Source organism: Primulina eburnea, chromosome 9 (genome assembly GCF_022965805.1).
Source record: "Primulina eburnea isolate SZY01 chromosome 9, ASM2296580v1, whole genome shotgun sequence".
NCBI lineage: Eukaryota > Viridiplantae > Streptophyta > Magnoliopsida > Lamiales > Gesneriaceae > Primulina > Primulina eburnea.
In genome coordinates, this window is record NC_133109.1 from 18,987,612 (window position 1) to 19,011,688 (window position 24,077).

The 24,077-nt window shown below is 38.5% G+C and overlaps 1 protein-coding gene across 1 annotated transcript; it reads right to left on the reverse strand.

Moving 5' to 3' along the window:
• Window positions 1-17,450: 17,450 nt before the first annotated feature.
• Window positions 17,451-17,885, reverse strand: LOC140840778 (uncharacterized). Its single transcript, XM_073207943.1, has one exon. The coding sequence runs from the start codon at window positions 17,883-17,885 to the stop codon at window positions 17,451-17,453; it is 435 nt and encodes a 144-aa protein (XP_073064044.1).
• Window positions 17,886-24,077: the final 6,192 nt, after the last annotated feature.

The window sequence follows — 24,077 nt, forward strand, 5'->3', positions numbered from 1 at the left end:
ATTTATATAAAAAGGTACCTGTAAATGTTATAATCGAGACTAATACCATGAGGAATGACGTGAAGGAACAAAATCATTAGTGTACTAGAAAGCAAAGATACGTGCATTAAGACCTACAATGCATGTGCTCAAAATTACAAACAGATTTTTTGTTCTTGTTGCAGCTGTACAAATCTCTTATGTTCCGTGCCGTTCCGCGTGTCCCGTTCCGTTCCGCCGTTAAATCCCCGTTCCGCCCGTTCCGTTCCCGTTTCGGAACTGGAACGCAAGAAACCTTGACGAGGTTCCGAGGTGTGTAGGTTGATGGCTTGTATCGACGTTTCATATACCGAAATTTGGGATTTAACTGCGGAACAGATCGGGACACGCAGTACGGCACGGAACGGAAGGAATTTGTACAGCTGCAACAACAACAAAAAATCTGTGTGTAATTTTGTACAGCTCCACGTCATTCCTCATGGTATTAGTCTCGATGATATAACATTTACAGGTACCTTTCTATATAAATGTTTGTTTTCATCAACTTATATTTCATTTCTCATTGTTATTTTATTATCATACGATATGAGTAATTTAACAAGCTTAACATTATTTAGGAACTTTGGAAAGCAAAACACATCGGTTGATGTGAGATGGTGAATCTTGAGTCTTCTTTCTGCTGCATCCATCAATGAAATACTAATAAGGAAGAGACCGCAAGTTAACTATTTCTATTGAAAAATTTTCATTACAAAGTGTGAAAAAAACTAAGTTAATTATTAAATATTTCTATTTTAATTGATGTTAAATAATTTGTAACATCACTTTATATAAGATTTGATGCTTATTATTAGTCCATCACTCTAAATTGATTTAAATTTGTGCGAACTTATATATATCCAATCGAAAATATTTTAAAGTTTTAATTAATTAAATACAAATAATTTTTAATAATATTTTTACCTTTTGATATGGTTGGAAATATTTTAAATATAATGACGATATAAATTGTGTTCAATAAATTGTTAATAAAATTTTAAAAATATTTTAATTTCTTATTTACATCAAATAATCTGTTTAAATGATTTATTTTAATTTTCATATTTCTAAATTTTTTCCAAAATTTTTAATTTTTATATATTTATAATATTTTTTTAAAATACCCGTTCCGCGAAATTTCATTGTAATTAAAACGGTAGCATCCATTCCAATCTCCGCGACCGCGACAGCGAACCATGCTTAACATCTCCTCTAGAGTCAAATCCATCTAACTGGTTTAGCAATTCTAATATAGTCTGCTGAATTTCGCCGTTCACCGCCTGAGTGGGGGTAGATGAGATCCTACCTATGGGGGCACTACCCTCACATTATTTCAACGGGTAAAATCTTGTCACACATACAATTTAAAAAAAAAAGTGGGTCCTATATATTCATGGGCAAATCTTGGCCATCCATCCTATCATGAGGACAATGCCCACATGAGTAGGATGAAATAAACCCTGAGGGGCATCATATGTGGGGACCCGGACGCTAATCAAGTTCTTAATCATCTTTGGGACTAATTAATCAATTATAAACAGGGTCTAATTTTTTTTTTTAAAATGCGGAACGTAGTGAAATTAAAACATATATACATATCAGTATATAAAATACAAGTCCTGTATTACAACACATTTATTCAAACTAGGGTTTGACAACTACTATCAAGTGTTCAACCCTATCTCTAGTCCAAGTCCGGTGCCACCACTCTAATCACGATCTCTCTCTTCATCTCCTGGACCCTGATCCTGTCCCATCTATTGTCAAGTACACATACAGACAAGACAACAGCCGGATAAACCGGTGAGAATATACTCCCAGTATAAATCAACGAAACATGCAATCATATAAACACTATAAAGCATGTAATCAGGTAACAGATATATGTAACAAAGTCTGAAACATAATCAATATCAAACTGTCGACAATACTCGTAGCTACATCATTCAGACTAGACTCAGCCCTAGTCTAGGGATCCCGATTCCAGAAGTTGGCATGCATATATCGACTAACAGTAATAGAAAAGACTCCAGTTCTATCCACGCCGATATGGTATCGATCAACAGTAATAGAAAAGATTCCAGTTCTATTCACATCGATACGGTATCGATTACCAGTAATAGAGGAAGCTATTATTCTATCCACATCAATATAGTACCGATTAACAGTAATAGAAGCAACTCTAATTCTATCCACATCGATATGACATCGATTAACAGTAATAGAAGAGCTACTAATCTATCCACATCGATACAATACTGATTAACAGTAATAGAAAAAGCCACCATCCTATCCACATCGATAGCCAAACATCCAGTGACAGACTTTGGCACATCCGCCAATACACCATCTTATGACATCGTGCAATGTGCCCGTGGTGATCCCACCACTAACGGCACTTCTGTCATAAGATGACTCCTCTAATACCTGCTGTCTAAAATCAAGAGAACAAGTATATCAATCAACTCAATTCAAATATCAATGCAATAAATTAAAGTATGTGATTTAGGGAAACCCAAGTCTAAACTGACTCAAGTCGATCTCCCAATACCACATTGACTTATACCTTTCTTTCGTCGGTTTCTGGCTCAGTCAAAGTCCTGAACTCACAATCTGTCTGGTACTGACAATATCAATAATCTCATATCAATATACCAGTCAATATCATAACAATCTGATCAATCTGGATTTAATTCAAATTAACGGTATAACGGTACCATTTCAGTATCCCCGTCAATACCAAATTAACAGACATTAATTACAAATCATAACCCATATCCGATACCATTTGTAATCAATCTATAATCCAAATCTGTTCAATTCTCAATCAATATAATCAGAAAATCATAGCAATTCCAGAATCAATCCGTTTTCTGATCTGACTTCGATTCTACGATGTCTAACATGTCCAGAACATCATATATGAATTATATCAAATTCTAACAACATCCTATTTTCAAATGATACCAAAACTCAATAAAACTTACGTCCAGTAGTAGTCCGTGTCGAGAGGAGTTCGGTACCGTGTCCGGATATAAAATCAGACGGACGAATTGTACAAAATCAGAATTTAAGCATACGAAAAGCAAAAGGGATTTCCAGAGAAAAGTCGCTCGTTCCTTGCCTTCTGATTTTGAAATGATCAATACAATATATATATATATATTCCATGCATTAAAGGCAACGTGGCTTCCTCCCAAATTTTGCCCATTTTCTCAAAATTTACGAAAATGCCATCCAATATTTACGAAAATGCCATTGCCATCCCATAATAACGAAAATGCCATTGCCATCCCATAATTACGAAAATGCCATCCATAATTACGAAAATGCCATCCAGCAATGTCATTCAATAATTACGAAAATGCCATCAATACGATTTTATTTTCGGGGTCTCACAACAATGATAACATCTCGGGGCTTACAATTCTCCCCCTCTAAGACATGATTTCGTCCTCGAAATCACAGGTAATCAATCATATCCATAAGGAGTGTATATACAAAACTGTATAAGAAATTTATATCAGTGAAATAGTGTTGGGAATTCCTGTCTCATATCAGATTCAGTCTCCCAAGTGGCTTCTTCAACACCATGACGAGTCCATTGCACTTTCACCAACGGAATCATTTTCGTTCTGAGCTGTTTTTCTTTACGATCGATAATCCGGATCGGTTTCTCGACATAACTCAATGTCTCATCTAGCTCAGTCTCGTCTGGTTGAATCACGTGGGAATCATCGGGGAGATACTTCCGCAGCATTGATATATGAAAAACATCATGTATTCCTGATAATGAAGGCGGCAAGACGAGTCGATAGGCACGATCTCTTATCTTTTCTAGAATCTCATAAGGACCTACATATCTTGGAGACAATTTCTCTTTCTTGCCAAATCTGACAACACCTCTGAAAGGAGAAATCTTCAGGAATACTCGGTCTCCTGCCTCAAATACCAACGGTCGTCGTCGAAGGTTAGCATATTTGGCTTGTCTGTCCTGAGCTGCCTTCATTTTCTTCTGGATAAGTTTCACTTTTTCAGTCATATCTCTGATCATGTCAGGTCCAGTCTCAGGAACTTCAGAGATATCATCCCAGTACAGAGGGGATCGACACTTCTTTCCGTACAACGTTTCAAATGGTGCCATTTCAATACTCGTTTGATAGCTGTTGTTGTACGAAAACTCACAAAGAGGCAATGCATCTTGCCAATTAGTGCTGAAATCAAGCACTACAGCTCTCAACATATCTTCCAATGTCTGTATCGTACGCTCTGACTGTCCGTCAGTCTGTGGATGATATGCGGTACTAAGATGTAATTTCGTACCAAGAGCTTGTTGCAGGCTCTGCCAGAAGTGCGATGTAAATCGAGGATCACGATCTGAAACAATCGACTTCGGCACTCCGTGCAATCTAACCACTTCTCGGACATAAATATCAGCCATCTGGTCATATCGGTATGTCATCTTGTATGGAATAAAACAAGCAGATTTGGTCAATCGATCAATCACGACCCAAATCGCATCACAACCTCGGGAGGATCTCGGTAACTGTTTCACAAAATCCATGGAAATGTGATCCCATTTCCATTCAGGAATGGACAAACTCTGTAACAATCCTCCTGGTTTCTTCCTCTCAGCTTTCACCTGTTGGCAATTGAGACACTTTGATACAAATGTAGCAATGTCCGCTTTCATTTGTTTCCACCAATACTGTGTCTTTAAATCATTATACATTTTTCTGCCACCAGGATGAATGCTAAAACGACTGTTGTGCGCCTCTATCAATATCCGATGTTTCAACTCTGAAAAATTTGGCACAACAATACGATTATTCACATACAAAACACCATTTCGAACCTGATATTCCGATCGATGTCCAGTTCTGACCATAGCAATCGAATTCTGTATATTTTGATCAACTTTCTGAGCTTCTTTAATTTTCAAAAGTAGCTCTGGTTCAGCCCGAATAGCACACAATCACAGAGGCTGACGATTTGTCTCAAATACTAATCCAGACAAGCAACAATCTTCAATCAAATTTGATACACCAATCGTCGATAAAGATAAAGAACACATCTTTCGACTTAGTGCATCAGCTGCTGCATTGGATTTCCCCGGATAATATTTGATCTCACAATCGAAATCTTTCAGTAAATCTAGCCATCTTCGCTGTCTCATATTCAATTCTGATTGTGAAAACAGATATTTCAAGCTTTTATGATCAGAATATATTTCGAATTTCTCACCGTATAGATAATGTCGCCATATCTTCAAGGCAAAGACAATAGCTGCCAATTCAAGATCATGAATTGGGTAACGAGTTTCATGGGTTTCAGCTGTCTCGAGGCATAAGCAATCACATGCCCCCGCTGCATCAAAACACAACCCAATCCTCGGTGAGATGCATCACAATAAACTACAAAGTCACCAGTACCTGAAGGAATCGTTAACACAGGCGCACTGGTCAATCTCTTTTTCAATTCCAGAAAACTGGATTCACAGTCTTCTGACCAAATAAACGGAGCATTCTTCTGCGTTAGCTGAGTAATTGGTTTGGCAATACTCGAAAAATCTTGAATAAAGCGTCGGTAATACCCTGCCAAACCCATAAAACTGCGAATTTCTGGTACAGACGTAGGTCTCGGCCAACTAATCACGGCTTCAACCTTACTAGGATCAACAGATATACCATCTCCTGATATAATGTGACCCAAAAACACTACCTGTTTCAACCAAAATTCGCATTTTGACAGTTTCGCATACAACTTTTCAGCCCTCAGAATTCTTAATACAGTCCTTAGATGATCAACATGCTCAATCATATTCTTCGAATAAATCAATATATCATCAATGAATATGATAACAAAATCATCCAAGTATTTCTGAAAGACGCGGTTCATCAATCCCATAAATACCGCCGGTTCATTAGTCAAACCGAAAGGCATGACAATAAATTCATAATGTCCATACCTGGTTCTAAATGCAGTCTTTGAGATATCAGACTCCCTGACTCTCAATTGATGGTATCCCGATCTCAAGTCAATCTTGGAATACACAGATGAACCTTGCAATTGATCAAACAAATCGTCAATCCGTGGCAACGGATATTTATTATTTATGTTGCTTTGTTCAATTGCCTGTAGTCGATACAAAGTCTCATCGACCCATCTTTCTTCCTTACGAACAGTACTGGAGCACCCCAAGGAGATACACTAGGTCTAATGTAACCCTTGGCCAGTAAATCCTCCAACTGTTCTTTCAACTCTTTTAACTCGATCGGTGCCATCCGGTATGGAGTTCTCGAAATCGGAACTGTTCCTGGCATTAACTCAATGCTGAAGTCTATCTCTCGGATCGGAGGCAATCCAGGAATCTCATCTGGGAAGACATCAGCAAACTCACACACCACTGGCAAATCCGCCAATGATGGGCTCGATTTCAGTAAATCAACTGAATATACCAGGAATCCATCCGCTCCTTTCTGCAACAATCGAGTCATATTCATTGCAGATATCAAAGGAATTCTAGCACAAGAACCCTTACCATAAAATTTCCACTCCTCGGCCATTTCAGGTCTGAATCGAACTATCTTGTGGAAACAATCGACTGTAGCTCGGTACTTGGTCAACATATCGATACCGATAATACAATCAAAATCAGATAAACCAAGCACAATACAGTCTAGCTCAATCGTATGTCCATCGTACTGCAGTCTACAAGGTTTCACAGATTTCACTGATATCAAACATGTTCCTAACGGAGAAGAAACAGACACTACCGCAGACAATGACTCAATAGGTAATGCATGACTCAATACAAATCTCTCGGAAATAAAAGTATGCGATGCACCAGTGTCAATCAGCACATATGCAGGATAACCAGAAATAAAACAGTTACCTGCCACGACATCATCAGGTGCATCCTGTGCTTGCTCTTCAGTCAAAGCAAATAGTCGGGCCTGCTGTCGAGGAGGCTGGCTCGCTCTCTGGCCCCCTCCTGGCCTCAGCTGAGACTGGGGAGGCGGTGCTGTCTGAAAGGAATGAACGGCAGAGGGTCGTCTCCCTGTCTGGGCCACTGATCCAGATGACTCAGCTGCCTGTGATCCCTGGGCACCTCTCTGTGGACACACTCGAGCAAAGTGTCCATGCTGTTTACAAATGCGGCAGTTGCCGAACACTCCTCGGCACTGCTCGGTGGAATGCTTCCCTCCACAAGTGCTACAGTAGGGTCCTGTCTAACTCTGGCCCTGACCAGTCTGTCTAGAGCCACTCGAACTGGATGAACTACTTCCAGCTTTCTTGAATTTCTTCCCCTTAGCTTTCAGGAAGTCTTTCTTCCCACTTCCACCGCCGCTCTCAAATCGGGGAGCTGGTGGAGGCAGCTGTGATCTCGGTGCTGAAGGCACAAACAAGGCCTCTCTCTGTCTCATTAAACCGGCTTCGGCTCCCTTGGCTCGGTTCAAGGCATCGGTAAAATTGTTTGGCCTTCCGGTATTCACCAAGGTAAAGATTTCAGGATTTAGACCATTTATGAATTGGTCTGCAACAGCCTCATCACTCCCAGCCACATGAGGGGCAAATCGGAGCAGAGTAGAGAACTTAGCCACATAATCCTCAATGTTTAACTGGCCTTGTTTCAAGTTTGCAAACTCGGCTCCCTTGTCCTTCCTATATGAAACTGGAAAGAACCGTAGATAAAATTCAGTCTTAAACACATTCCAGGTAATGGCCGTACCTCGTAATTCCAAAGCCCGTTTTGTCGTGTTCCACCAGTGTTTAGCAACGTCATGCAACTGGTGTCCGATCAGTTTCACCCTCTTTTCCTCAGTATATTCCAAAGATTCGAACAACGATTCAATATCGTCCAACCAACTTTCACATTCCACGGAATTCTCCGTTCCTTTCAAAGTCGGTGGATGGAATGACTGAAATCTTTTCAGCAATTTCTCCATTGCTGTAGGTGTCACATCCATGGGTGGATTTGAGGTACTCCCCTGTTCTGGCATTCTTCTCGGAGGCATATCTGATAACCAAAAGGGTTAGCAATTCCAACAATAATCCTGTTTCAAGCCTCCTCGGATCATCTTACAGCTGATACATTCCAATAATATACAATACCATATCAGTATCAGATAATTCAGGTAGCATATATTAAAACAGAAATCATGCTAGCAATCAAAAGCAGGAAAGAAAATCAATCTACCCCGCTCACTAGCTTCTATCTCAGTCTAAGGGATCTATCGCTCTGATACCACCTGTTGTGGGGACCCGGACGCTAATCTAGTTCTTAATCATCTTTGGGACTAATTAATCAATTATTAACAGGGTCTAATTTTTTTTTTTTTTAAAATGCGGAACGTAGTGAAATTAAAACATATATACATATCAGTATATAAAATACAAGTCCTGTATTACAACACATTTATTCAAACTAGGGTTTGACAACTACTATCAAGTGTTCAACCCTATCTCTAGTCCAAGTCCGGTGCCACCACTCTAATCACGATATCTCTCTTCATCTCCTGGACCCTGATCCTGTCCCACCTGTTGTCAAGTACACATACAGACAAGACAACAGCCGGATAAACCGGTGAGAATATACTCCCAGTATAAATCAACGAAACATGCAATCATATAAACACTATAAAGCATGTAATCAGGTAACAGATATATGTAACAAAGTCTGAAACATAATCAATATCAAACTGTCGACAATACTCGTAGCTACATCATTCAGACTAGACTCAGCCCTAGTCTAGGGATCCCGATTCCAGAAGTTGGCATGCATATATCGACTAACAGTAATAGAAAAGACTCCAGTTCTATCCACGCCGATATGGTATCGATCAACAGTAATAGAAAAGACTCCAGTTCTATTCACATCGATACGGTATCGATTACCAGTAATAGAGGAAGCTATTATTCTATCCACATCAATATAGTACCGATTAACAGTAATAGAAGCAACTCTTATTCTATCCACATCGATATGACATCGATTAACAGTAATAGAAGAGCTACTAATCTATCCACATCGATACAATACTGATTAACAGTAATAGAAAAAGCCACCATCCTATCCACATCGATAGCCAAACATCCAGTGACAGACTTTGGCACATCCGCCAATACACCATCTTTTGACATCGTGCAATGTGCCCGTGGTGATCCCACCACTAACGGCACTTCTGTCATAAGATGACTCCTCTAATACCTGCTGTCTAAAATCAAGAGAACAAGTATATCAATCAACTCAATGCAAATATCAATGCAATAAATTAAAGTATGTGATTTTGGGAAACCCAAGTCTAAACTGACTCAAGTCGATCTCCCAATACCACATTGACTTATACCTTTCTTTCGTCGGTTTCTGGCTCAGTCAAAGTCCTGAACTCACAATCTGTCTGGTATTGACAATATCAATAATCTCATATCAATATACCAGTCAATATCATAACAATCTGATCAATCTGGATTTAATTCAAATTAACGGTATAACGGTACCATTTCAGTATCCCCGTCAATACCAAATTAACAGACATTAATTACAAATTATAACCCATATCCGATACCATTTGTAATCAATCTATAATCCAAATCTGTTCAATTCTCAATCAATATAATCAGAAAATCATAGCAATTCCAGAATCAATCCGTTTTCTGATCTGACTTCGATTCTACGATGTCTAACATGTCCAGAACATCATATATGAATTATATCAAATTCTAACAACATCCTATTTTCAAATGATACCAAAACTCAATAAGACTTACGTCCAGTAGTAGTCCGTGTCGAGAGGAGTTCGGTAGCGTGTCCGGATATAAAATCAGACGGACGAATTGTACAAAATCAGAATTTAAGCATACGAAAAGCAAAAGGGATTTCCAGAGAAAAGTCGCTCGTTCCTTGCCTTCTGATTTTGAAATGATCAATACAATATATATATATTCCATGCATTAAAGGCAACGTGGCTTCCTCCCAAATTTTGCCCATTTTCTCAAAATTTACGAAAATGCTATCCAATATTTACGAAAATACCATTGCCATCCCATAATTACGAAAATGCCATCCATAATTACGAAAATGCTATCCAGCAATGTCATTCAATAATTACGAAAATGCTATCAATACGATTTTATTTTCGGGGTCTCACAACAATGATAACATCTCGGGCCTTACATCATACCTGCAGGGAGCATTCACCAAATAAGTACCCATCCGCATCATTTCCACCTATTTATGGCCCACTAATTAAAAAATTACCTTTTTGTACCCACTGCATCAATTTCAACAATAAAAACGATAGATGGAGATAGATCATCAGCAACTCTAAACAGCTCTCTAACCAATTTAGGGCCATCTCCCAGATACTTTTGAATCAATTCACTACCAACAACTCGCAAGAAAGTTGCTGATATAGAGTTTGCAACAGCTTGGAGAAAACAAATAAAACAAGGGGATGACAAGTTATAAACCCTACGTCTTTTTATGTAGCATAGACAACTTAAAAATATCGGACACGAATAGACACGCGTATCCGCATATCGGATGGGACAAAATCCGTGTTGTTAATTTTTTTAGGGTTGACGAGTCGGATACGTTTTGGACAAGGTGAGGACACGCCATGGGTACGTTCGGAAAAAATATTTTGAATTTTTTGTACTTCTTTTTTTAAATCATTGCACTGAAGTTGTTCATTGTATATATTTGAATTGCTGATATGGATATCAGTATGTGCATAAGATTGAGATTTTGCAAAAGTGAGAATTGATGAAGGCGGTCAAATACTTATAGGGGCATGAGGGTTAATCGCGGACGTTGAGCGGAGAATGACCAAACGATCATGATTTACCACGGAAGTTGAATCAGGTTACCCAAGAAGACGAAAAGTCGAGTCGGGTAGGCGAAGCGATGCCTGTTGGATTTCTGTATTTTCAACTGATAGGGCTTACGTCATGTTTCCATCAGCACTAGCCCGCCTTAAGTCAAAATATAATTGATCCCCGCCCAAGTACAATAAGAGATCGGGATTCTAGGACTACCGGGAGAAAGACCAACCCAGGTAAAGATAGCACTCTTATATAAACCATATGTGAATATGCAGCAACTAGGGAAGCTGAGTAGACCTAGCACATACTCGGAAAAACCCGGGCTCCCTATTTGTGTCCTCACATCATGACCACTGCTTAAGTATCTCAGGACAGGCCTTGATTCTGGGCAGACATGTGAAGACCTAAAACGAGTTGTAACAACCGGTAGAATTATGGTAATTAATCCTCATTGAAGGACAATTATGGCCATTAAAACTGAGCCATTTAATCAGCATTTTGAACACCTTTGAAAACGGTAGAATTATGGTCATTTAACCACATTGAAAGACAGACAACTCGTAAGCCTCAACCATGCATATAAATAGATGAGCATATGGCATTGAGAAATCACACCACAAATCATTCCAAGTTGCTGCCAATTTCCGAACCAATACATGTCCGAATTCGAAGCCTTGCGACAGCTCTTTTCGAAGCCTTGCAACATCTATTTTCGAAGCAAGAAGATTACGTGTTGAACTTAATCATTTCTTGGAAGATTGCATTTTAGGCCCTTGAATTTTCGATTTATTTCAATTTAACCCTTGTATTTTTCGAAACTTTTGCATTTTGTTCCCTTGATTTTCAAATATTGCAATTAGATCCTTTAATGATTTCGAACCCTTAACAATCCTTAAATAATGATTTTTCTTTAATTTTGGCCCTAAGGCTTTTATTGGAAATATTACATCATTCATATGAATCTAAGGCATAAAATTTTAATACCAATTTCTTTGGTTTCTAAAATCATATCTTAAATTCCAACTAAGGTAGAACATGCAACCTAATTTCCACTAGGTTAAAACTTAATCCTAATTAAATTCTAATAACCCATTTAACATTTCATGCAATAATAAGCAATATAAAAATGTTAAATGACTAGGTTACACGTGATAAGAGTAGTGTCGGCCTCCTCAGCTTCCTCTGCATTCATATCATAAGATCGCCCAACGGTAGGTGCATTCTTCTTTCGGCAATCAGCAGCTTTGTGTCCCTCTTCCTTCCATATGAAGAACATAGTAGAACCCCACATGCACTGTCCATAATGTAGTCGGTTGCACTTCTTGCATGGTGGTGCCTCTGCAGGTTTTGGTGCTGCAGGTGGTGGCTTCTGCTGTTCTTGCTTCTTGACTTGACCTTGGGGCTTTTGAGGCCCTTGAGGTCTATGGGGTCCCGTATATGGCTTCTTGTTTGGTTGATAATTATTCTGATGGTGCTGCCTCTTGCGCTGTATTTCAAAATCAATGTCCCTCAAGGAAGGTTCAGAATGGAATGCATAAGTGGTTGCAGTAGCATAATCAAATGGGCGCTTCATCATAACATTATTTCGTATGGTAGGCCGTAGACCATCCATGAAATGTCTAAGCTTCACTACAGGATCCCCGGCAATAATGGGTACAAAATGACAACCCCTATCAAACTTCTTCATAAATTCAGCAACATTAGAGTCTCCCTGTCGGAGGCTCATATACTCCCTCATCAATCGTTCTCTAACATCAGCAGTAAAGTATTTCTCATAGAATATTTCCTTAAAACGAGTCCAAGTACGTGTAGCCATGTCAACCCCATGCTCTGCTCCTTCCCACCATAAAGAAGCATCATCCATAAACATGTAAGTAGCACACCTCACACGGTCAGCATACCTCATGTTCAGATAGCAAAATTGTACCTCTATGAACGAATCCAACTCTCACCAGCGAAGGGATCGGTGGTGCCTTAAAATTCCTTCGGTACTAGCCTCCGAAACTGATCATATGCATCCTGTGGTGGCCTGGGTTCCTGATGTACCTGCTGGTGCTGCATCTGCTGTAGCTGCTGCTGTAACTGCTGCTGCTTTGACTGTGACTGTATGCTGCTCGAAGAGACGAGCCATCCCTCTAAAGCACGAGTAGCAGCATCCCTTGGAGGAGGTGGTGGAGGTCCATTTCCTCGATGATTCACACTGTTCTTGGCTTTATTCTCATTAACAGGGGCACGTCCAGGAAGCATTTTATCGGAACGTTTTCCAAATTCTAACGTAACCAACGTGCATTTAAATCTAAGTTTTCTAGCCATGTGACATATCCTTAATCATTTTAGAAATTCAAGTATGCAAAGCATACATACTCAAAAAGCTAGTAAACATGTAACGTAAACATATTATTCATTTCCTCATGCAGGTAACATTATATCAAATCATATAAAGCATGTAAAACTTACAATTTGCAGCTTGATGACTGATCTTTCTGGCGTTGATGATGGCACAACCCTTTACAGGACCTTTGCTCTAATACCAACTGAAACGTCTTCTTATTCGTTTTGCTTAAAATGTGATAGATTTTTTTTCCTCTTACATAAATATATAAATACCTTTTACCATTTTAAAAATAAACAATTAACTAACATTTAAAAATCAAAGGAAAATATTTTAAATCGTAAAATCGTCAAACGTTTTACTAAACCTAAAAATAACATTTGAAAAGTATAGCTCATACTATAACCTCTGAAAAACTACTCATAAATAAATCGTAGTAAAAATATCTTTAACATCACTTAAAATCATAAATCATAACTAGTGCGGAAAACTAGCGCCGGTCCTCGGGTTATGTGTACCTTCAGTCCAGCAAAGTCAACCATCAAGACCTCTCATAACATTATTATTACCCTTACCTGCATCAATCACACCTAGTGAGTCTAAAGACTCCACACATCATATTCTTGATAAAAAGTATTACATATACTGATCACATACGACAGTGAAAAATACTTATACTTTAAAATATCGTTTTCATTAAGATGCATAAACTTAAACATAACATTTTCGTAAACATTTTCATGGTGCATAAAACTTAATTAAAAACGTTTTCATAATCTTATGCATAAACATTTTCATATAAACCTAAACATATTCATATCCGTATCCATATTCATATCATCATATTCATATTAATATTCATATTCGTGTTTGTGAATTCAGATCATGATTGTGACTCGTATTCTTAATCGTATTGGGCGATGGATCCATCTAGAGAAAACCATAGTACTGGGCGGCGGGGACACCAGCAACACTCTCACCAGTCAACTGGGCCTTGGCCAACGTATTAACATATTCGTATTCGTATAACGTATTCGTATCAATGGAAACACGATCTTCGGGCTCCGACTTGGACCATAACCCTCACGATATTTCCAACATGTCATCGTATTTAGTCACAATCCCTTCATGTCTTTCAACATGTCGTATTTCCATCTCATAATAAAAACATTCATATAATATCATTTTATTTGAAACCAAGCATGTAATGTTTTAAATGTCCAAATTAAACCATAATAATTCATGAACATTTAAAAATCGTATTTTCCACATATAAAAATTCATAGACATGTCAAATAATCATATTATCATATAAAACAACAATTAGAGCTGTCAGGGCCCGTCCACTTAATTAATATTTAATTACCAAACAACAAGTATTAATTGGTGTAAACAGCGAAAACGAGTTTAAAACGTTCATTTGGACCTACAAAAATTTCGGCATGACCTCCCCGTAAGTAAGACATCCCAAAAATCTCAAAACACAAAAACAATAATTTACGCTCGAAAATAACATCAAGTGCACAATCAACCAAAAAAATATCCTACAGCTGCACTGGCCAGGACTAGACACAACATACCACAAATAAAATCCAAAACAAAATTAAAAACATTACCATATAGCTACACAAGGCATCTCCCTGGAAAATTATCAAACCAGTATAATATATAAATATCTGGGAACTCTGACACAAACGAAATGACTACTGGGTACCACTCGCTGAAGCTCCACCAGATGCGTCAAATCCCCTGGAATGACCTGCTATAGCATCAAAAACAACCACAACATAAAAAGAAAACATGAGTCGGACCCCAGTACGATAAACCAGTAAAATCACGACGTATATAAAAGACATGTAATAATACCAAGTAAATGCAATGACATGCAATGCATGAATGGTGGCAATTGAATCACGGATAACAAATGGAGTCCAAACGAATAGCATCAACAACAGTAACAGTGGCCCCCCGTGCCAGGAATGCAGCATCAAATTGCCACTTGTCCATGCACGTAGCATCAAGAATGCGAGTAGCTAAGTCGCTCGTCCCTAGCTGTCATCGGGGAATGTGGTTAATCCTAACCCGCTCATCCCTCTGATGAATCAATATAGCTCAACAGAATCAACATAAATAGCCGTCAAAGGAGTAAAGGCTCAATATGTTATGCCAACACAATTAATGCATGAATGCAACAGAATAAACATTCAAGGCACATAATAGAAAACAACATTCACCGAATATTCTTACACGCCAATATAAGTGTCATAATGATATAGGTTTGAGCGTACTTCAACTTCAACTTACAATACCACAATAATTTCTTAAGGGTTTTTTGATAAACTCGTCCAACGATAAAACCTACAATGCAAATTCACTATATACTTCAATATACTGCATTCTAACCGACTAAAACAAATTATATCGGAGCGGTTAAAAATCAAATTTTCGGCAGCATATATAACCCGATCAAATTCTGAAATTTCCAGCTTAATACCTCAATAAACAAAGCTTAAACACACAGGGGTGATCTCGCGAAGATGGCTCGCCGAAATGTCGTCGGAAACACTGTTCATGATCTGAAAAACGAGCTGGAAATTAGGGGAAAAGCTCAATACTTCACTTTTATAAACTAGTACACCAAGAACAACAAAAATTCGAAGCCAAAAGCTTACCTAAAACGGACTCGAAGCTCACGCACAGTGCTGGAAAACAGGACCGATCTAACTCGATAACTTCCTATTCATGGCAGAAAAGAAGTAAAGAGAATGGAGGAATAAAGTTGCTAAGTTGCTGGGCTACGTCTCCGACCGAGGGCGGCGCTACGCGACTGATTCAGAAAGATGAGAGGAACGACGGGTTGCTGGAATGGAAGAAACTTTCTGGATTGAGCGATCTGATTTTTCTACTATCAAATGGGTTAAATAAAATGGAAATGAGCTAGGCCTTGCTTATTGGGCCTCACATTCTCCCCCACTAATAAAAGATTTCGTCTTCCAAATCTAACAAACACAACACTGATATCCAGAACATTACGATTGATAATACATAGGAAATTCAGAATACATCGCGTAATTCATTACATTCTCAAACAAATGAGGCCATTCTTGTCGCATCTTTGCCTCTAATTCCCATGTAGATTCTTCTCTTCCATGTCTACTCCACTGTACCAAAACCAATGGAATCGTCTTGCTCCTGAGTTGTTTTTCCTTGCGGTCCAAAATTTGCACAGGATGTTCAACATAGCTAAGAGAACTGTCCAACTCCACATCTTCGACATTCAAGATATGAGACGGATCTGACTCATATTTCCGCAACATAGATACATGAAACACATTATGTATCAAAGACTCGGCGGCAAGTCTAAACGATAAGCCAATGTGCTAACAATCACATAGAGACCAATATAACGCGAAGCTAACTTCCCGTTATGTCCAAATCTAATAGTACCCCAGAGTGATGATACTTTCAAGAAAACATAATCGCTCACTTGGAACTCTAATTGTCTACGCCTTTTATTAGCATAACTGGCTTGACGATATTGGGCTGCTTTCATCTTTTTCCTGATCAATTCAACTTTATCTTTCATTTCTTGAATAAAATCTGGTTTTGACATCTGTCTTTCTCCTAGATCTTACCAACATATCGGCGATCTGCACTTTCTTCCATACAAAGCTTCATATGGTGCCATACCGATTGTTGCCTGAAAACTATTATTGTAAGAGAATTCAACCAAAGACAATGATTCTTGTCAACCACCTTTGAAATCCATCACTACTGCCCGTAACTCGTCTTCAAGCATTTGAATGGTTCTTTCTGACTGACCATCTGTCTGTGGGCGATAGACAGTGCTCATAGCCAACTTTAAACCCAAAACTGATTGCAAACTTCCCCAAAACTTCGAAGCAAACCTTGGATCACGATCAGATACTATGGTTACCGGCACACCATGCGATCTCACTATATGATCAATGTACAGTTTCTCAATTTTCATATAATTAAAAGTACTATCATACGGAATAAAATGAGCTTATGTAGACAATCTATCAACTATCACCCAAATCGCATCACAACCACGATTAGAACGAGGTAAATGTTTCCAAAAATCCATAGCAATGTGCTCCCAGTTCCACTGTGGCACATCAAGACTATGTAACAATCCACCAGGTCTCATTCTCTCAGCTTTAACTTGTTGACACGTTAAACATTTAGCCACAAAATGAGAAATATCTTTCTTCATACCTTCCCACCAATAATGAGCTCTCAGGGCATTATACTACATCTTTCGAATTCCTGGATGAATACTGTGTCGACTACAATGTGCTTCCCATAGTATAGCTTCTTGCAAATCTATCAAATTAGGAACCACAAGTCTACCATTAAAGCGCAGAATACCATCTGAGGCAACACTAAACTTTTCTGTCCGACCTGTTCGAGACAATTCCTTGAATCTATGGATATGCGGATTGGTCTTCTGTGTTGCTTTGATTCTGGACAAAATATGTGGCTCTACTTGAATAGATGATACTATAAAGTAGTCTCCACTGATCTGGTAAGTCCATCCTGAAGTTCCCAAATGCTCGTGAACTCTAGAGATAGTCAGAGATGTCAGCATAGCATTCTGAACTTTCCTGCTGAGAGCATCTGCAACAAGATTCATTCGACCTGGTTGATACGGAATCTCACAATCAAAGTCTTTAAGCAACTCCATCCATCGACGCTGTCTCATGTTCAAGTCAGGCTGTGTGAAGAGATATTTAAGACTTTTGTGATCCGAATAAATCACAAACTATTTACCGTACAGATAATGACGCCATAACTTTAATGCAAACACAATGGCAGCCAACTCTAAGCCATGAACTAGATATCGGGTCTCATGAGGCTTCAACTGACGAGAAGCATATGCAATCACTCACCCATTTTGCATTATGATAAAGATAAAAAAATTTATATTAATTAAATGTTTTGTAATATAAATATATAGTTTTTGTTTTATTAAATGTTTAAATATTATATGTTTTATAATAAATTGTATAAAATATAATTTGTTGTGTAATTATAAGTTTTTACAATTTTTTACAGGTTCGATAAAACAAGAATAAACTTGGCGTTGCAAATGGGATTAAGATGATTCTTGGACCTGTAGAAAGTTGATGTTAATATCTACAATATTGGTGGCAAGCATGAGATAAAAATCTTCTCACAAGTGGGATCAAATTAAGCAACAGTTAAAGTTACCAAAGAAGTGGAAGTTTTACCATGCTCTAGTATTTTAACCATATCTCTCAAATTACTTGGTCAAATGGTTAAAAAAATACCACAATTCAAACAACTCAGATATCTACATGTTTGTTTTTATATGGAGAAGAAAATTCAGATGGGATTATTTTCAAAAGTGATGTGTATTAAAATATTAATTTCTTGGAACACCAATGAAGACTTATGTGTAAAAATTAATATTTTATTTGTGATTGTGTAATACCCGAGAATTTGATCCTAATGATATGTAATTATTGATTTATAATTTGACATGATTATAAGAGGATTAATCGGGACACGGTTCGAATTCGATAAAAAAATATGTATGTGTGAGGACGAGCTCTCGCGCATATGAGCGGCCTGGCAGGGCGCATATGCGCAGAATGTCCAAAGGACCTCGCGCATATGCGCGACATGAATCCGCGCATGTGCACGAGGGTGGCAGAGAGTTGTCATTTTTGAGCATAAGCCTCGCGCATATGCGCGAGCCACCGTGTAAACACGCGCCGAGACATATGGTCTCACGCATATGCGCCGAGATAGGTCGCGCATATGCGCGAGACGTGTTCTCCAAAGAAATGCGCCACCTCGTCATAAGCATGCACGGTATATATATATACATAAAATTGAAGAATCAGAGAAAAAATCGAAATTTAAGGGGAAAAGTTGATTCTTGATTTTAGAATTCGATTTGCGATCAATCCGTCCGTTAGATTTTAAATCCGACTTCGGTACGGTGTTCATATCAACGCAGGCTACAACTGGACGTAAGTTTTATTAGGTTTTGACATGTTTTGAAATTATGATGTTGTTGGAATTGAATACACGTCATATATGTTGTTCTTGACATGTTAGACAACATAGAATCAAAGTCAGATTAAGAAACGGACTGAATATGGACTTATTATGATTTGCAGAATGAAATTGACTAGAATTGATGTCAGATTTGTACGGTGGTTGATTGTAAATTATTGGATTTATTAGATACTGGTTTGGTATCACCGATATCGCAGGATTATACTGTTGTACTGTCAGAATTTGATAAGACAGAGATATCTTGATTCAAATAGAATATTGATACAGAATATTTATATTGTCATTGCCAGATTGAACAGTGACAGACTTTGAGTCCAGACTTTGATTGTATTAGAGCGACAGCAAGAAAGGTATAAATAAATGTTGATTCGGGATTGCACAACTCGAGTTAGGTTTGACTTGAGTTTCCCTAAATCACATACTTTATTTTATTGCAATGATATTTGCAGATTATCAGATTGATATGTTAATCTATTGACTTATAGCAGAGCCAGAGTGTGGGGATCCGGACGCTAATCAAGTTCTTAATCATCATTGAGACTAATTAATCAATTATAAAACAGGGTCTAAAATTTTTTTCATTTAAAATGCGGAACGTAGTGACATAAAACATACATATATACTTCTCAGTATATAAAAGTACAAATCATGTACCACATACATTTATTCAACTAATGTTTAAACAGCTAATGTCAAGTGTCCAACCCTATCTCTAATCCAAGTCCGGAGCCTCCACTCTAATCACGATCTTTCCTCATCTCCTGGACCCTGATCCTGTCCCACCTGTTGTCATGTACACATACAGACAAGACAACAGCCGGATAACTCCGGTGAGATAAATCCCAGTATAAATCAACGAAACATGCAATCATATAAACAAATATAAAGCATGTAATCAGGTAACAGATATATGTATCAAAATCTGAAACATAAACAATCATAGACTGTCGACAATGCTCATAACTCTATCATTCAGACTAGTACTCAATCCTAGTCTAGGGATCCCGGTTTCCAGATGTGGTGTTCCTATATTGAATTCCTGTAATAGAAGGAACAGTAATTCCATTACTCGATATAACCAAATATGGTGTTCCTATATCGAATTCCGTAATAGAAGAATTCCAATCCTATTTACTCGATATAACCAAACATCCGGTGTCCTGACCTAACCATCATGGACTATAGCTCTATCGTTAATATCCTATCTTGAGACATCGTGCAATGTGCCCTGTGGCGATCCCGCCACTGTCACGCACTTCCGTCCCAAGATTTCTACACTATCCTGTGAAATCGTGCTATGTGCCTGTGGCGATCCCACCACTATCAGGCACTTCTGTCACAAGATTACTCGTCTAATACCTGCTATCCATAATTCAAGAGAACAAGTACATCAGTCAAATCAATGCAAATATCAATGCAATAAAGTAAAGTATGTGATTTAGGGAAACTCAAGTCTAAACCGACTCAAGTCGATCTCTCAATACCACATTGACTTATACCTTTCTCTCGTCGGTTTCTGGCTCAGTCGAAGTCCTGAATTCACAGTCTCTCTAGCAATGACAATATCAATAATCTCATGGCAATATACCTTTCAAATCAATAGCAATCTGATCAATCTTGATTTAATTCAAAATCAACGGCATAACGGTACAATTTCAATATCCCCGTCAATACAATATCCTCATATCACAGTTACAATCCAACCCATATCCAATACAATCCGTAATCCAATCACAATTCAAATATGTCTGGTATAAATCAATATACCCTAAAAATTCATAACAATTCCATAATCAGTCCGTTTATCAATCTGACTTCGATTCTACGATGTCTAACATGTCAAGAACATCATATATGAATCCTATTCAATTCTGAAAATATCATAATTTCAAAGCTTGTCAAAACGTAGCAAAACTTATGTCCAGTTGTAGCCTACGTCGATAGGATTACAGTACTGAAGTCGGATTACAAATCAGACGGACGGATTTCTCGCGAATCGAATTCGAATATTAAGGATCAAAGTTTTCCCTGGAATTCCGTTTTCTGAAGCTTAAACGTATGTACATATATAATATATATATATATATATATATATATATATATATATATATATATATGTATACATACACTTACATGCAGCAAGGCAAATGGCGCACCCTTCATGCAACACGTCTCGTGCATATGCGCGACATCTATCGGTGCATATGCGCGAGACACTAAGTCTCGGCGCGTGACTGGCACCTCGCCTCGCGCATATGCACACCCCTGATTGGCGCATATGCGCGAGTAGTTCTTCACAACTCTCGGGTTGTGTCGCGCATGTGTGCGAATCCAAGTCGCGCATGTGCGCCAACCTTTCTGGAATGCTCGTGCATGTGCGCGCATAAAGTCCCGCATGCGCGCCGATGCTACTGTCTTGCATCATGGGCTACTGCCTTACTCGCGCATATGCGCGCCTACTCTTCGCGCATATGCGCGAGACCTTCGGCTCTCGCCCATATAATCTCACCTAAACAAATTTAATTTGTGTCTCGGTTAATTCCATCGTAATCGTATCAAATTATAAATCAATAATTATAGATTACTAGGTTTACATTTTCGGGCATTACATTTCTCCACCCCTAAGATACGATTTCGTCCTCGAAATCACAGATAGTCCAATCATATCATTAAGAGAGAATGTAATTAAAGTCAAATAAACATTTACATCAGTGAAACAATGCTGGGAATTATTGTCTCATATCTGATTCAGTCTCCCAAGTGGCTTCTTCAACGCCATGACGAGTCAATTGCACTTTCACTAACGGAATCATTTTCGTTCTGAGCTGTTTTTCTTTACGATCGATAATCCGAATCGGTTTCTCGACATAACTCAATGTCTCATCCAGCTTGGTCTCGTCTGGATGAATCACGTGAGAATCATCAGGGAGATACTTCCGCAGCATAGATACATGAAAAACATCATGTATCGCAGATAATGAAGGCGGAAAGGCGAGTCGATAGGCACGATTTCCTATCTTTCCAAGGATCTCATAAGGACCAACATATCTTGGAGACAATTTTCCTTTCTTGCCAAATCTGACAACACCTCTGAAAGGAGAAATCTTCAGGAATACTCGGTCTCCTACCTCAAATACCAACGGTCGTCGTCTGAGGTTGGCATATTTGGCTTGTCGGTCTTGAGCTGCCTTCATTTTCTTTTGAATCAATTTCACTTTCTCGGTCATAACTCTGATCATATCAGGTCCAGTCTCAGAAACTTCAGAGATATCATCCCAATAAAGAGGGGATCTGCATTTCTTTCCGTACAACGCTTCGAATGGAGCCATCTCAATACTCGTCTGATAGCTGTTGTTGTATGAAAATTCACAAAGAGACAATGCATCTTGCCAATTAGTGCTAAAATCAAGCACTACAGCTCTTAGTATATCCTCCAATGTCTGAATCGTCCGTTCTGACTGTCCATCAGTCTGAGGATGATATGCGGTACTCAGATGTAACTTCGTACCTAGAGCCTGCTGCAAACTCTGCCAGAAGTGCGAAGTAAACCGAGGATCTCGGTCTGAAACAATCGATTTTGGCACTCCATGCAATCTAACCACTTCTCGGACATAGATATCGGCCATCTGATCATATCTATACGTCATTTTGTATGGAATAAAACATGCAAATTTGGTCAATCGATCAATCACGACCCAAATCGCATCACAACCTCTGGAGGATCTCGGTAATTGTGTCACAAAATCCATGGAAATGTGATCCTATTTCCATTCAGGAATGGACAAACTCTGCAATAATCCTCCGGGTTTCTTTCTTTCAGCTTTCACCTGTTGGAAATTCAGACACTTGGCTACAAATTCAGTAACATCAGATTTCATTTGCTTCCACCAATATTGTGTCTTCAAATCATTATACATTTTCCTGCCCCCAGGATGAATGCTAAAACGACTGTTGTGCGCCTCTGTCAGTATTTGCTGTCTCAATTTTGAAACATTTGGCACAACAAGACGATTATTCGCATACAAAACACGATTCCGAACCTGATATTCCGATTGATGACCAGCTCTGACCATTGCAATCGAATTCTATACGTTCTGATCAACTTTCTGTGCCTCTTTGATTTTCAATATCATCTTTGGTTCAATTTGAATCGTATATAATCTCAGAGGCTGACAATCTGTTTCAAAAGCTAATCCAGACAAACAGCAGTCTTGTATCAAATTCGAGACACCTATCGTCGATAAAGATAGTGCACATACCTTTCGACTCAGCGCATCTGCTGCTGCATTGGATTTCCCTGGATAGTATTTGATTTCACAATCAAAGTCTTTCAGTAAATCCAGCCATCTCCGATGTCTCATATTCAGCTCTGATTGCGAAAACAGATATTTCAAGCTTTTATGATCAGAATATATATCAAATTTCTCACCGTACAAATAATGCCGCCATATCTTCAATGCAAAGACTATGGCTGCCAATTCAAGATCATGAATTGGATAACGAGATTCATGGGGTTTCAGCTGTCTCGAGGCATAAGCAATCACATGCCCCCGCTGCATCAAAACACAACCCAATCCTCGGTGAGATGCATCACAATAAACAACAAAGTCACCAGTACCTGAAGGAATCGTTAACACAGGCGCACTGGTCAATATCTTTTTCAATTCCAGAAAACTGGATTCACAGTCTTCTGACCAAACAAACGGAACATTCTTCTGAGTTAACTGCGTAATCGGTTTGGCAATACTCGAAAAATATTTAATGAATCAGCGATAATATCCTGCCAAACCCATAAAACTGCGAATCTCGGGTACTGATGTCGGTCTCG

What these genes read in the sequence shown, in the direction of transcription:
- LOC140840778 (XM_073207943.1), bottom strand. Translation starts at nt 17,885, where the DNA reads ATGGAGTTGCTTAAAGACTTTGATTGTGAGATTCCGTATCAACCAGGT.